Genomic DNA, 15,715 nt, shown 5'->3' with positions numbered 1-15,715 from the left:
TTCTCTAGTTCTGTGACGAGTTTCTAGTTCCATCTTGGTCCCACAGAGCTTGCCAGAGAATTGGAAAGGAAAGAAGGAGCATTCACTGAGGTTGAGATCATCTTTCGAAAGCTCAGAGTAGCTTCAGTGGGCTATGCATACTGGCCTTCTTTCCTTACGCCCCATCTCCCTCCCTCCCTCCCTCCCTCCCTTCCTTCCTCCCTCCCTCCCTCCCTCCCTCCCTTCCTCCCTTCCTCCCTCCCTTCCTTCCTTCCTTCCCTCCCTTCTACCTTCCTTCCTTCTTTCCCTTCCACCTTCCTTCCAAAATTTACATTTTAATTCCAGTACAGTTAATCCATTGGCTTTCAAAGAAGAGAGGAGACCTTCCTTTCAGGTTTGATTGGGTTTTGGGGTCCCTCTTACTATATGGACCCTTAGGGGAGAAGAGAAAGCCTAAAAAAAAAAGACAAATCCAAAGAGAGGAAAACATAAGGAGAAGGTGCCAAACAACCGCATCCCCTTTGAACATCTTAGTGTACCACTTTGGAGGCATCCAAGAAGGTCTCTAACTGTCCCTCTAGAGGGAAACAGGAATGACAGGGTCAGGGAGAAGGCCTTTAGCAAATGTTGAAAGATTGGGGAGTAAGTAGGTTGAATGAACGCCCTTTCTGGATTTACATCATAATCTAAACTTGCTCCAAGGAAGTCTAACACAATTTAGAGAAAATTATAATGTGAAGGTTCCTTTAGTTCAAGGCCTAAAATCTATCTTCATTCACAGCAGTGGGCTTATTTAGGAAAGTTGTGAAGGCTTATTTAAGCTTGAGAAGAAGTAAGATTCTAACCAGGCAGAATGATCACTTTTGACTGTTTTGTGCCTTTTGAAAATGTTTGTATTACCAGAGTCACATGACTGCAGGGTTGAGAGTTTCTTGAAAGATCCTTAGTCCTGCTGCTAGGAAGTTACCCTATGGACACACAAGCACACATGTACTGGGATGAATGTGCAAAGATGTCCATCTCAGCCTTGTTGGTAACAAAAATGGCAATAAAAGGGGCCCCTGGGTGGCTAAGTTGTTAAACGTGTGCCTTCGGCTCAGGTCATGATCCCAGGGTCCTGGGATTGAGCCCCGCATCGGGCTCCTTGCTTGGCAGGAAGCCTGCTTCTCCCTCTCCTACTCTCCCTGCTTGTGTTCCCTCTCTCGTTGTATCTCTCTCTGTCAAATAAATAAATAAAATCTAAAAAAAAAATGGCAATAAAAAAAGGCCATGGAACCACCCAAATCCATCAACAGTGGTTAAGGAATTATAGTACATCTATACATGCAACTGGTAAAGAGAATGAGGGCAGGTGTGTAGGATATATCATTAGGTAAATAAAGCAAGTTGCCAAACACTGTGTGTGTGTGTGTGTGTATGTGTATGTAGGTATGTGTATATATATATATATATATATATAATTATATATATAATTATATATGTATAATGATCTTATTTGTGTGAAAGTGAAGAATATTTTAAATATGCTTATAAATGCTTAGCGAAGTTCTAAAAGAACACCCAAGAAACTGGGGACCAATTAAGTTCCCATTTTTACCTTTCTAACTGAGTGTCTTACTATGAGCTTGTGTTTAGTATCACTTAAACAAGTCACCTGACATTTAAAATTAAATTTAGATTAAAATATACATTTTAAAAAATATACCCTGACTGCAGAAGCATCTCCACCAAGAGGTCATCCTGGCTGTCCTTAAACACTTCCAGTGATGGAGAACTCACTACCTATTAACTGTCAGACAGCTTTTGCAAGAGCCCCCAGATGGTAATTAGTTCCTATTAAGACAAGAACTAGGGACTTGCTCAGTCTGAACTCACTCTTGATCATGAGTTCATGAATTCGAGCCCCACGTTGGGCTTAGAGATTCCTTAAAAGAAATAAAAATTAAAAAGAGAGAGAGACTTAGGTTTCCAGGGGGCTGGATCTATCAATCCTATCTTTAGGGTTCTGGAGCTGGACAGCATATAGTTTCGACAGCTAATTCTTGGTATTTTTTTCAGTTTAAAAGATGATTTTTTTGAAGATATGAACAGAAACTAATTGGGGGAGGTATGTCCCCTGGCAAGAGCCTTCATGAAACTAGAGGAAGAGAATAAAAGACTTTCCAGGATGTCGTTTTCAGGAGGATATTAAGAGAGTCTATATCACAAAAGAGCCTTGTTTTCAAAGGAACCCGATCTGTACATGGGGATGGTGAGGGTAACACACTCAAAGTTAAAGAGCACACATGAATACGAGCACTGTTTCACACCCGGAAAAAGAAATCTTGTTAAATGCCAAGTAGAGAGTGATGGTGTGGACCAGACCCATGGGGAACACCAGGTTGAGGAGCCGGACTTGGTCTGGGTTTTGAGAAGTGGGGAGTGGGGTAGGCGCAGGGGTGGGGGCATTTGACAGGGAAGGCAACGGCATGAACGGAGATGGGAGCCCACAGGGACAGTGCGCATGAGCAGGTGTCAGGGCAGGTAGAAGGTGTTTGAGGGACCCCTCTTTCCTTTTTGAGGGTGACACCCAGGGGGAGAATTTCACCCTGCACAACATGTCCCATGGGCCTTCTTGCAGAGGCCCCATGGTCAGCCCCGGGGACTTGCCCGGGGCAAGTCTCCGTGCCTTGGGCTTGTGGGCGTAAAGATCCCCTTTAGTGGAGAAGTCTATGGACTGATGGAATTCTGATTTTGTACTGTGTGAAATGTGGAAAGTAAAGACAGGGACTCTTTTGGAATATTTTAATTAATTTATTTTATTATTTTTAAAAAATATTTTACTTGTTTATATATCAAAAGTGAAAAAGCATATGATTCAACACAACTTCAAGAATGTTGGACCCCACATTTGGGTATCCTTATGGGTACTGTGTGTAGCTGTCATGTCCAGTGCATTACGAGAAACAAACAAACAAACAACAAAGATTTTTCACTGAAGAGCACGGGGGTGGGGGAGGGAGGTTATTAGGGTCCTATTTGGATTACATTCATTCATTCGACATCTATGTGCAATTCTTTAACAAATTGGTCTTCATACCATGGCCTCTAGCTTGCTGGTTTTCAGAAAGATTATCTAGCTAGGGTAGTTAAGTCCGAGCTCATGGTCTCTCTCATTCTCCTCTCTCTCTCAATCTCTCTCCCCCTCTCTCACGTGTCCACTGCTCGCACACAGCAGCCGGAAATGACACATCGAAGTGAGTCACCAATGCGGCTGTGAATCACCCTGTAATTGGGGAAAGTTCTGTCCTGCTAGGTCGTGCAGCCCCTTGCTCTCCTGTTCCTAAATATATTGGAAAATTTTGAAACCACTCTGTCCTCGCTGTAGTCTCTCTGACCCACCACATCCTTTTGGTCCCTAAAGGTGGATAATCTTGGCGGGGGTCTTAGCCATCAAGTGGAAGGGCCAGGAAGGGAGAGGAGCCATCGGGCTCGGGAAGCCACAAGGTGGCAGTGTGGGCCCCACCACGCTTGCCGCCCAGAGGGGCAGCTAGTCAAGGGGCCAGACTCCTGAGATGCAAGACACAGACCACCAGGGAACATTACAAGCAAGTTCATATAATACGTTTTTCTTGAGCATCCTCTTTCTCTCTCACAAGCACACAAGGACGAGGATGTAATAAATACTGAAGCACACCCCTGGCGTCCCATCCTCCCCACCAGGAGTTGAGAGCCAAGAGCCAGGCACACATCTCACTTTTCTTCCTCCATTCCTGCAAAATAAAGTTAGTGGGAAGCAGAAACCCGCTCCTATGAGTAAACAAGTCACCTACACTCCAAAAGAACACATGCACACTGTTTCTCGGGAGGGAGACGGCCAGGTCAGGGCAGGTTTCCACACGGGGTGGGCAGGGGCGCTGCCCATCCGCGTGACCTCTGAGCTGGGGCAGCACAGACCTCGAGCTGGAAGGGCGCCTCTCCCACTGGCCTTTGGCTCGCCGCCAGCCTCCTTAGCAGTGGAAGACAGTGTGAGAGTGACAGCAACGTGACTGGAACACAAATCGTTTCTACCAAGCACACAAAAGCTCCCATAAGCCTTGGGGTGCCATCCTGCCAGGGTCTCAGCGGGGTCCAGGTCCGAAGACCCGGAGGGGCAGAGCGCTGGGCAGAAGCTGGTGGGTTGTACAGAGTTTTACAGTCTGGTGTGGAGACCCAGCTGTGCTTCGGAGTCTGTCCTGGGGGCTCCATGAGAGAGTTTTACTGAAAGGTCCTCTTCCCCACTCTTGGGAGAGGCTGAGGTCTGGGAGGCAGATTTGAAAGATTTACCTTTTTTTTTCTTAAAAAAAAAAAAAAAAGGCAAATGCCTTTTTTTTCCTCCATAAAAATTAATTAAAAATATATATATATATATTTCCCCTTTGGAGTTCCTTCTTTCTCGGATACACCTCCAGTTCTGTCCCAGATGAGGGCTGCTTTTCTCACGGTCAGGGTTCCATCACTTGGCCCATGAAAAGGACCGTGCCTGAGGACGGAAGAAGCGTGGGAGATGAGAACGGGAAGAAAGGGCACAGCTCACCCAGCCCCATGTTTATGGATGAACTGAGATGTGAGAGCGTGAGTGAGCTGTCTGGAGTCCCAGCTGCTGTTGTGACTAAGCTAGGGCTGGGGTCCTGGCACGGTGCTCTGCTGGTGACAGAGCATCGTCCCTGAATGGAAGAGGTGGAGCAGAGCTATGGATTCTTTGTCTGGAGTCCTATTGGGGTAGGAGGGAGCGTCTACACCTGTCTAGACTGGTGCCTGAGGTGAGAAAATGGGGCGGGGGTGGGGGAGAGGGCAGCGGAGCATCACGGCCCCGGCTCACCTGTGGGGTTGTGCCGCACCACAAAGAGGAAGGGTCTGTCCATGATGATCTCCTCGGGGGCCATTCGGGCTGAGACGATGATGGCTAAGAGAGAAGGAACAATGATCTAGAACAGGGGGACTGGGCACTGGCGCCTGGACTGGTCATCAGGAATCCCCTGACACCAGCCTTCTGATGGCAGCCCTGCGGGGTGACTAGGAGGCTTGGTTGTTCTCCTGGCCGTGAACCTGAACGGTTTAGGGAAGTTCTCGGAGGCCTGGTTTCCTCCAGGAGTTTCGTAGAGATCTATCCACTCCTCACAGCCATTTAGGTGAGCCCTTTTAGAGCGTCTTGGTGAGCCAGTTCCTTAAGCTGACTAGCCACCGTGAGAAGCCAGGCTTCCTGGGGGGGGGGGGGGGCTTTTCACCTTCAAGGGACCTCTGGAGCCATCGGGTGAGGGACTGGGCTCCCAGGCCAAGTGGGCTCACCTTCTAGGCTGAGAAACTCTGGTTGGGTTGGGGCGATGCCCTTGGCACCGGGGGCGGGGGGGGGGTGCCGCTCCATGGGGAGAGGCAAGAGGCTGGTAGAGCAGAGCCGTGGGGTCCATCCCAGATGTGGGCCCCTCCTGGAAGTCCTGGGCTGAGACCCACCAGGCCTCACCTGAACCTGACTCACCTGTAGAGGAAGACGCCACCGTGCCACTCTCATTCACCTCGATCTTCACTTTTTGCAGTGCCTGGGACACATACAGTCCCTCTCGATCTGAAACACAAGTGGATCCGAGGGCAGATCAGCTGGGGTTCTCAGGGACACACTCCTTTGTCTCTTAGGGGCCCCACAGTCCACCAGCGGAAGAAAGTGAAAGGAAAATCTCCTACCTGAAAGACTCGAGAAGTCCGCCTGGTTTGGCCTAAACATGTCGGTCATCCCCAAGTTCTCCAGGGGCCCCCGGAGGTTGACTTCGCTCTCCAGGGAGAACCTGGGAACAGGAGCAGGAAACAGCTCAAGCTCAGGCCGCCCCTTGCGGCCTCTCCCAGTCCCTGACATCGTATCCCCTCCCTGGGCTGGCTGGCTGGCCCGACAGGATGGGGACAGATGTGGAAGTGGAGGGAGGCTCGTCTTTTCAAATCTGTGTGTAAGGCCTAATAGAAATGAACATTTTCTGCCATCTCCCCACCCCCTGGAACCTGATCTGTAGATTGTGTTTCTGGGAGCTAATTCTGAAGAGGACTCCAGCAGAGAGGCTTTGGGCTCCCCCTGCTTCCCATCAGGGCTCTCATTAGCTCGGGTTTCACTTTCTAGGGCTGGGGGCCAGGGAGGGGCAAGAGCCCGCAAACCAGCTAAATTCTCCCCTTTCCCCAGGCCTGGCATTAAAGCATCTGGAAATTGGGGTAAGTGTGGTGGGAGGCTTCCTGTAATTCTGGAATGACCCAGCCTCAGCCTTCTCCACCCTCTGTGGTTCTGCAGAAGGATTTTTAAAATCTGCTTGGTTGGAAGCCAGCTAGAAAGAAGCTGCTCGGCTCCTTTTGTCTCCATTGTTTGGATGTTGACTTGAGCCGATGCGGGTGGGAGAGGGTCTTTCACAGGCCGATCTATCCCCCCCACTTCCACCATTTCTCCGGCTCTTCCTTTGGCTGGCTTTGGCTGGGTATTCTGAGGGTGGTAAGTGTGGGGGCATGGTCTAGAAAAATTCCCCGCCGCCCTCCAGTGGAAACAGGAGGAGGGAGGATGAGAGGAATCTTAATCAAACCCAGGCCGGAGTGTTTCCCATCAGCTTCCCACACACGTCCCTGCCCTACAAATGTCACATTTGGGAAACTCGATGAGGGGGTGGTCCTTTCAGGGAGCCCTGCGGGATGGGAAGGGGGCAGGTAGAGGGGGTTGGGCGTTGGCAAGGGTGGTGAGAGCGAGGGGTGACTTACTTGGGCAGAACCAGGAGGCGGAGGTGCCTGGTCATATTCCCTTTCCACTGGCTGATGAGCTGGGCATCCAGGATGTCAGTGAGGGCAGAGAGAGGCACCTCTTTCTCATAAGGAGCAGCAATGAACATGCTGAGAGTGTCCCCGTGGTAGGGCAATTCCAGGATGTCGTAGTAACGGCCGTCGGGGGTAGAAAACTCGGCTGCGAAGACAGCAGATTGGCGCACTGAAGATGACTCCTCTTGTTGGTTCTCACCCAGCACTGGGTTTGCAACGAGTTCTATCTCCTCTGTCTGGAAGCCAGCTTTCTACCCGGGCTTTGGAGGCTCCCCCAGTCAGAGTTTTTTAATCCCCATTTCCCTTCTCTTCTGCCAATTCAGTGTCTTCTGGTAACTCTGTCTCCTTTGGGCCTTCTTGGCCTTCACCCCCCTCTCCCCCACACTCAGCCACTAACTCATTCCGAGTCTTCTCTCCTTCAGCTCAACTTCCACACAGGCCTGCCCCCAGCAGGATTTGTGAGCCCCCGCTCCCCCCCCCCCCCCGCCCTTGTAATCACACTAGAAACACTCAGGGACCAGAGACCGGGGTCACGTGGTCATAGGCGGGCTCGAGGGACTTCCTGGATGTCAGCTTCCTCTCGCATGAGCTAAAGCTACTTTTGGCTGCTCCCGTTATCCCAACAGCTTCTGCTTGGGGAGTCTTTGGCAAAGCTGGGCTACATTCGGGGTTTTCTCCTCCCCCAGAAAGGGAACCTCCCAGGGGGATGAGGTATAGTAGTGGTGGGACTTTTGGAAGGAGGTCTTGAACTCACTGTAGTTGAACTTGTTGGTTTGAGCCATCATGGGCACAGAGACGGTGCTGCCGTCGGATTTGTGGAAGAGGCGGTGGTGGGTCCCCGACTCGGGGAAGGGTGTCTTCCACTGGCCGTTGAAGTAGAGGGCATTCACCAGCATCAGGCGCGTCAGCTGGTCCACGGCCCCTCTGCCCAGTAAGTCACCAATCATGCCTACGAGAAAGCCAGGTGAGCCGTGAGGGGGCTAGATAGGCTTTAATCCTCTTAGCGGGTTCCCTTCGGTCCTCAGATTGGATGTGTGTGTCTCTGAGGGGATCCGGTCAGGAGGCAGACTGGGGGCGTAACTGAACACAGTCTAGCTGTGTTCAACCTGTTCCATCTTCCCAGGAGTCTCGGGAGGGTTTCCCGCTCAGCACACGCTCTGGCCCTGGGATCCTGCCCAGGATCAGACGCAGAGAGTGAGTCCTCCCTTACTTTGCTCCCTAAGCTGGAGGCTGAGAGAGCTGTATATTCTTCTTGTGGTCGTAACCGTTCTTATGACAACTCACAGCACTTTTTAGGGCTGCCCTTAGAGGTGGTTCGTGAGATGGCCTACTTATGAAAACAAAGATGCTCTGATTCTTAAAGCGCCTGACCCATCTACAGAGAAGAGCACACTGCTGGGGAGAGGTTGGGATGCTGGAGATTTGTTTCCAGATCCCCTTCCTCTGCAGGCCCTCGGGCCCAGCCTCCTCTCCCTACCGGCTCACCTTTTGTGTGTCTCTTCACCCAGTCGTTGACGATGAACCTGGCTCTCTCCACCTCAGAGAAGTCCACCTGCTTGACTGTGGTCCGGAACAGCCTAAAGAAGTGGGGCATGAAGCCGCGGACCAGCTTCAGATCCCGCTGCACGAAGATGGCATCGGCAGTGCTGATCTCATCCTTGTTCCACGGCCCCATGAGTTCCTTGTACAGCTGGCGGAGGGCAGGGGCCATGCCCTCCTCTGTGCCCGGACAGGACAGAAAGGACACATCAGCTTATGTTGAGTCAAGGGCCCCCGAGTTGGGCCAACTTCCCCCATGGGAGGCCCAATCCTGCCCATCTGGATGGGGCTCTTCTGCTCCCCCAGGGGTCTATGGAGGGAGATTTCCTTCCAAACCTTAATCTCTTCTGCGTCTCCCTCTTTTCCTCAAAAATCTCAGGTCCTGACCCTTTTGTGGGTTAGAATATTTTTCTCTGCTTTTAAGTTCTGAACCCTACATTTTTTTCTTATCAGAATAATAGCGATGAGAAGCATTTCACCCGCATAATTCGATTGAATCCCTACAGCAGCTCTGTGTGGGAGATAATTTTATTGTCCCCATTTTGCAGATGAGGAAACAGGTCCACGGGGCATGAAGGTCATGCAGTTAATAAGTGGTAAGGCACATCTGCTTTACGCCATGTCCCCTGGCCTGTACCCCCGGTGACGGACCCAGGGCCCAGTGAGGCAGGGTGTGCGGGGGAGATGTGGCGCAGGAACTGGCCCTCCCCCTGTTTCCGGTTGGTGACGCCCCTGTCCCGAGAAGACGGGGTGAACGCCCGACCCCGGCTCTGCCCCATCTCTCACCATTAATCTGGAACTGCATGGCCTCTTGGATCTGCTGCCGGGTCTCTCCTGCTGTTGTCAGCTGCAACATGGCCAGGACTGAGGCCACCCCATAGGGGGAGAAAACCACGTTGCGGTCCTTGGAGGCCAGTGCCACCTGCTGAAACACCTTCACTCCGAAGTCTGTAGCCAGTTGCACCGCCCCAGTCTGGCGGGGGCGGGATGCCGACGCTTCACCAAAGACGAGGGCCAGGCCCAGGGCTAGGCAGGCAAAGACTGGAGACATCCGCATCCTAGAGCAAGCAGAAAGGATCTGGTGAGCGGAGAGTTCTGGAAGACGGGCGGGTGGCGTGATGCATGAACACGGGGGCGAGAGTCCTTAAGGAACCCTGACGGCCCCGATTCTGAGCCTGTCCCCTCCGTCTCAGCCCCAGGGAGTCTTAAGCGCAGTTCCACCTGTGGGACTCTCCCAAACCCCTGGCAGCACCCTACAGTGTCTCTCCCTTGGGGGGGGGGGCGCGGAACAAAAGGCCAAATTATACTAACGCCTTTGATTTGCATAATGCTTTTAATTCTCTTCTAATGCTTTCACAACCCTTCATTCATTCAAATTAGCGGGCATGAAAAGCCCCTTTCCAGAGGTGGGCAGGGTGTCCTGATGCAGAAGGACCGAGAATCCAGGCCCTTGTTTCTGGGTGGTGGGGTTGTTGGTGGGGCCACCCTCCGTCAACTCAGGTCTGCAGGTCTCCAGCAGGGGGAGAAAAGAAGAAAAGCGGAGATCGTGGACGGAGGGCATTTCGCGGAGGGGCGTTCTTCGCCTTAACCCGAGGAAGAGATGGAGAGTTGGTTTTTTTTTTTAATTTCTCTCTTACCTGAAGTTCTCAAAGGTGCCTTGTGATAGGCGTCTGTCCTGTTGCTGCTGCTGACGGTGGTGATTCTGCTGCCCCAGAGGGGGTGTGGCTTTCTCGACGGTGCTCTTGGCCCTGCAGCCAGACGCAGCTGTGTTCCTCGGGAGCCTGCTGCCTCCCTTTATACCGCCGTGGGCAGGAAATAGATGAACTCATGGCTCAGCCCCACCCACTTTCTGGCTCTGGAAGTCCGGCCAGGCCCCCTCCGCACCTCCCTCTGCCAAACTGGCTGAGGCATGTGTGTGTTCGTGTGCGAGAGGGGTCGGGAACAACGGGGCAAACCCTGCTTGCCTTGGCCCAAGGGCCTCCCTGGACTTGCTACCCTCTGCCTGTGTCCCTCTCTTTTGGGATGATCTGCCAGGTTGACCCCGGGCAGGGCCAGCCCAAATACCCGGTGTTTGCGATGACCTTCCCCTGTTTACATTCTTCCTTTTCTTTTGGAGAAAACAGGTCGCCTCCCTCCTCTTGGCCTCATCCCAGTGGCCAGAGGGCACAGAGTGTGCCATGTGATTGTCTGGGTTTTGACTGTCTAGGACATGAGCACGCAGAGGACTCCCTTCTGTTTTTTCCCTCTTCCCTGCCGAGGGCCCGCCAGCCCGTCGATGATACACAGCTGATTCTCCCACGTGTTCAGACTCTCGCAGTGCCTCCAGGGCTCTCTTGGGTGCCAACAGCCGTGTCTGGAGGGGGTTTGAGTGTGCTGGGTGGGGTGATGGAGGATGAAGGGGGCCAGGGATTAACGGGGTAAAGTCTTGGCAAGGAATTAGGAGCCTGGGGAGAAGTACACCTTATCCTTTCCTCGAGACACAGACACCCGCAGGCCGGAGCACCAGTGAGAGAGTCAATTTGTGGCGGGTTTGTGGGGTGTGCCTCTAGGCCATTGGGCTTGGAGGTGGAGGAGTGACCCAACAATGCTAGAAAGGTGGGAGTTGGTGTGTGGGACCGGACTCGGGCACCTGGGGGCTCGACGGGGTCAGGCCACGTGCCCAGGCTGTTGTGGGCAGAGGGGGTAGCTGGGTGGGGAGATGAAGCCCTTGACCTGCTGGTCCACACACTGTCTTGCTTGGTGTAGGTGATGGGGTTCGACTGGGAGTATCCTCGGAGACAGCCGATAGCAGAATCACAGGAAATTTAAGTGGGTGGAAGCGTCGGGATATTTGTTTTGGATTTTTCAGTAAGCAGATGCCAAGGGCAACAACAGCTGGCCGGCTTTTCCCACTTGTACTCTGTCTCCGCCTCCGTTTGTTTTCTCTGTTGTCCCTGGGAGTCAAGTGGGGAGGGGGCGGTAGGGAAAGAAGAGCAAACCTCAGTTGGAAAGTTAGGATCACCCACCCTTTTCCAGTACAGGACCGTTTCCATGTAACTTCTTGTTTATGTCCTTTTCCTCTGCTGGTCTGGTTTGGAGTCCCTGAGAGAGTGGTTAAGCATGAGGAGGTGGTTACCCCTGACCTCTCTCAAGTGGAGACAGAAGTGCAGCCCTCAATCCATCTCCTACCCCTGGAAACGCCCCCAGTGCCCTGCCCTCTACCCCTGGGGGCTCAAGGGGGACGAGGGGTTGGGAGAGCCAAGCCCCAAGCTAGCAGGGCAGTGGGTGGAGAAGCGGCTGAAAGGGGGTCCCTGGAGGCACCCCACTGCCCATCCTCTGCAGCTGCTGGAGCTGAGCCTCCTTCCCTTCTTCCGTTGGCCATACTGGGAGCCGTCGTCCCTCGCCCCACCAGGCCTTAGCCGTAAAAGCCCCTGCTGTTTTCTGTGGACAGGCTGGCTCCTGCCAGTGCAGTGACTGGTTCCATCCCTGCTCCTGGACCTGATGGATGACCCTGACACCATTCCAGAAAAGACACTCTGTTCCCAGGTATGGAAGGGAGCAGCTCTATGTCCTGTTGGGGAGAGTGGGGACACGATTTATGTTGGAAACACAAAGGGCCGACTTAATAAAGGGTTTTTTCCAAACTGGAGGGAACTCATAGGTATCTGGTGGGTGTGAATTAGAAACTGAGGCAAGGCCCAGTGTCACTGGGTCCCATGCTGGGGTTTCTGACTCTTCCTTTGACTTTCTGAAGAGCTAGGGCCGCTAGGTGATCTAAACCCAGACTTGACCGTGGTCCCTGTCACTCCTCTGTGTGGTCAGGGCTTGCTTCCACCCTGTCTGCCCTGTGGAGACTTTCCACACATCACGGTGCAGCTGGATCTCCCGCTGCCCCCGGACGGACTTCCATGCGACGCCCTTCTCAGAATCCATCCTGACTCAAGAAGCCATCATTTTCCCTCCTTTTCCTGAACCCCAAGCGAACAGCCTTGATTCAATCACCTTGCTCAAGCCGTGGCTCTTTTGTAACGGGTCAAACAGACAGAAAGAGAAAAGTCCCTGCTTTTGAAATTGCTCCATCTCTGATTCCCAGAGTGTCAGAGATAAGAGGGTGAGTTATAAGAGTGTGGATTTCTGGGGAAGTTTCAGTTCCAACCAATTGGGAAAGATATTGCTATCTGTCCATCAGCAGGTGGTTCGTGACTAGACCAGAGTCACACTTTCCGTGACTGTCCCCATCCCACGCCCACAAACCCCAGCAGCCCTGGTTCGCTTCTGGCCTCAGAGCAGCGGGTCTTCCCCGAAACCCTTCACCTCCTGGCTTCCAGCTGCCCTCTGGCCTGCTCCCCTCTCTTCCTCTTTGCTTTTCCTTTGCTCTCCCAACACCACCACCCACTGGCCTTTTCACTTTCCCTTTCTCTTCCTGGGACTCCCTCTTCTTGACTTCCCTGTTCAATCCTTGGTCAGCAGGTCTCTGCCCCTAGTCTCGGCCACGGGAGATCTCTCCCACTTTCCCTCTCTCTCTCTTCCGCTCTCTCTGACTCAGTCCCCCTTCCTTGGCTTCTCCTCTTGCAGAAGCCCTTTTACAGTCAAATGCTGTGCTCCAAGTCTTCCTGTGGGGAGGAAAGCGCTGCCCCCTATCAGTTACACAGGCTCCCTGGAATGTTGGAGCCGGCCTCCCGATTCTTGGTGATTTCACTGGGAGAGCAGGGGGTGGGAGCAAGACAGGGTCCTACTAACTCACAGCACTATTTCTGGCCTGGTTGCTCTCCAAACAACACAACACCAAAAATAGCCTGTGTTTGGGCTGGCCTGGCTCGGCCCCTCTCCCCAGAGTGAGCTGGAGTGAGTGCCCTGTCTCCTGGCCTCTGCTTGCTTAAGATCATGCCCCTGGGACCCCGACAGAGATGGGCCACCTTGGCGTGTCCAGGGTCCCTTCTCACACTGGTGCCATGCCCTATGTCCCCTCCTCCTCCACAACCCCCTCTCCCTTCTCCGGCCACTGCAGGCCTTCTTTCCTTAAACTCCTATAAACCTATAGCCTGAAGAAGGCAGAAGGGCAAGCCCCCAACCCATCTCCTAGCCCCAGCCCTGCTTGTCCGCGGCTGCTTCTTTTCTGCAGTTCTATCCCAGTGTTTCAGAGCAGGGGACACTGAGAACCATTTAGTCTGGTCCTCCAAATTCGCAGGCCAGGGCCCTGAGGTCCACAGAGGGGGCGTGAGGTGTGTCAGGCCACACGGCGCCGTCCGGTGGGGGAAAAGAGCGGTCACTGCAGTGGTCAGACCCGCCCAGGCACGCGGATCTGAAACCTTGCTGGTTGTGTGTCCTTAGGCAAAACTTAACCTTCGGATGCCTCGGTTTTCTTTTTTGTAGATAGGCATGTAGATGACAGTTTATAGAGAGGTTGAGAATGAGCCCCATCTTTCGAGGTTGTCGGGATTCAATGGAATGTTGTCTGTGAGCGTGTGGCGTGTTCTAGGCTCTCACTAAGTGGCAGCCAGCCACGCTTGGTTGGGACAGAGCCAGAACAGGAACTCAGACGGCTTGAGCTGTTAATCTTGATACAATGCAAGCTTCTTGATGTTAGATGTTCTTGTTCGCTTCCCTTGGCCTGGGGTGAGTGTTGGCATCAAATGCCAGCCCCCCCTGTCCGCTCCGGACCAGATCTTCCCACTTCCGCCCCCGACCTGATGGGCAACTCCTGGCTGATTTTGCAGATTTTAGATCTTAGGAAGATCTTGCTGTCTGGGCTGTGGAGTCACACGTGGACCTCCCTGACATTCGACACTTGTCCCGATCCCCCGAACATACTGGGAAGGAGGGGAGCTTGTTTTAGTAAAAGGTAAAAACCAAACTGAGCTTGACCGACTCTTCTAGTCCTAGCCCTCTTGACCCATTCTCTGCCATCCACATCCCCGATCCCTTGTCGAGTCCCCATACCCTTCATCCCTTGCACACACTTCCCCTGTCCCGTGGTCATGTCTGTACTTGGGGAGCTTACTGTGCTGTCGCCATGTCTCATTGATTTTTATGTCCTGGGGGGCCCAAGGTGCAGTATCCCCTTGGGGGCTCTCTCATAATGTCGCTGTTCAATGAGCACCAAAACCCCTACACCCCCCAGGCAAGAATGAGCCTCCTCTCTTGGGGGAAAGAGGTAGAGGGAGCGAATGGGGCCCAGTGTGGCCATAAGGGGAAGTCTGATGAGCAGGGAAGGGTGGGGTGTGCAATTTCTGGGGTAGCTGTGACCACAGAGTCTGCTGGGGTCAGCCAGGACAAGGCAGTGCAGGCCTGTGGGGCACTCCAGGGCCACCCCAGGGCCACCTTCCATTTCTCTTTACTCACGTATGTGGATTGTCCAGCTCTGATTCACTTCTTTCATCCTTACCAGAACTGGTTCCTCGTTCTCTGAATTCCTGAAACTCCCTTTGTAACTTTCTCTGGACACATCCTAGTTTATTTTACCCTGGCTGTTGTGTGAATCTTGCTTCTCCAAGATGGCCAAATATTTATTGACAATGAATGCTCGTCGGTGTGATTTAGAGAAATAGACATTGCTCCCTCCCTGGAGGAACAGACACATTTACCGGAGCAGAAGATTTAATGTGCACGCGATCATTAGATTAAAACATAAAACTGTCTCTATGCCAAGTTGTGGGCCAGGCTGTCAGGTGCAGGCTCGAATGGGGTGGGGGGGAGGCTCCCCAGAGGCAGAGGGACTGGTGCTGGGTTATGAGGGAGAGAGACAGCATGGCCTTGGCGGAGAAACAGGGAGGTCCGTAGGGATGGGGTGGGCCCAGAGCCACATGGGGGGAAGGGAAAAAAACACGCCCACCCTCTCTCCACGCTTTCCTCTCCAGGGAGCAATTTTTTCTCTTCTGGCTGAGGCTTCTTGTCTCTGTCTTGCCCTCCCAACGATGAGCAGGCCTCTGCTCTTTCTGTACCCGCCTTCTGGCTCCTTGAAATAGATGTTTTTGTTCTAGTCTGGTTCCTGGCCCTGGACACCACTGTTTTACTGAGCAAATGCCCAGAGAGACAGTGACCCCGGGTCAGTGGGGGACCTGTGGGTGGCAGGGGTCCCAGGGATGAAGCAGCCTACGTGATACAACACAGATGGAATTTGCCACCGGAGAGTCAAGGGCCTCTCGAGTCACTGACCATTCCTCGCCCTCACTTCCTTGCCATATGGAAGCAGACTCTCTCTGCATGTCTTTCCATCTGAGTCACCCTGGGCTACTCAGTAAGCAGCTGCCTTGATGAGCAGTAAGGCATTCGGGCTGCTGGTGTCCTTGGATATACCAGGGCCCACAACCCTTCCCATCACCTTCCCAGGATTTGCAGCTCGGTCTGGGAGAATGGGTGCAGGGTGCTCTCTCTCGACACAGGATTCTCTGATGGTCATTGGTGTGACCAGACAGTCTTGGCT

The 15,715-nt window shown here is 53.0% G+C and overlaps 1 protein-coding gene across 1 annotated transcript; it reads right to left on the bottom strand.

Moving 5' to 3' along the window:
- Positions 1-4,207: 4,207 nt before the first annotated feature.
- On the bottom strand, positions 4,208-10,065 carry SERPINE1 (serpin family E member 1). The gene is made up of 9 exons (XM_036078815.2): positions 9,951-10,065; positions 9,100-9,371; positions 8,260-8,493; positions 7,529-7,723; positions 6,721-6,919; positions 5,677-5,777; positions 5,474-5,560; positions 4,820-4,903; positions 4,208-4,480 (listed from the first exon to the last, which is right to left on the bottom strand). The coding sequence occupies exons 2-9, from the start codon at positions 9,368-9,370 to the stop codon at positions 4,443-4,445; spliced, it is 1,209 nt and encodes a 402-aa protein (XP_035934708.1). The 5' UTR covers position 9,371; positions 9,951-10,065; the 3' UTR covers positions 4,208-4,442.
- Between the last annotated feature and the right edge of the window lie 5,650 nt (positions 10,066-15,715).

Source organism: Halichoerus grypus, chromosome 6 (assembly GCF_964656455.1).
Source record: "Halichoerus grypus chromosome 6, mHalGry1.hap1.1, whole genome shotgun sequence".
Taxonomy (NCBI): domain Eukaryota; kingdom Metazoa; phylum Chordata; class Mammalia; order Carnivora; family Phocidae; genus Halichoerus; species Halichoerus grypus.
This window is presented reverse-complemented; position numbering and strand designations above follow the sequence as displayed.

Bases quoted from the DNA above. Each gene is read 5' to 3' on its own strand.
- SERPINE1 (XM_036078815.2), bottom strand. From the start codon at position 9,370: ATGCGGATGTCTCCAGTCTTTGCCTGCCTAGCCCTGGGCCTGGCCCTC. The intron at 7,724-8,259 runs GTGAGCCGGTAG...GCTTTCTCGTAG, and splicing joins GGTGAAGAGACACACAAAAG to GCATGATTGGTGACTTACTG. The intron at 4,481-4,819 runs GTGAGCCGGGGC...TTCCGTCCTCAG, and splicing joins GGTGCGGCACAACCCCACAG to GCACGGTCCTTTTCATGGGC.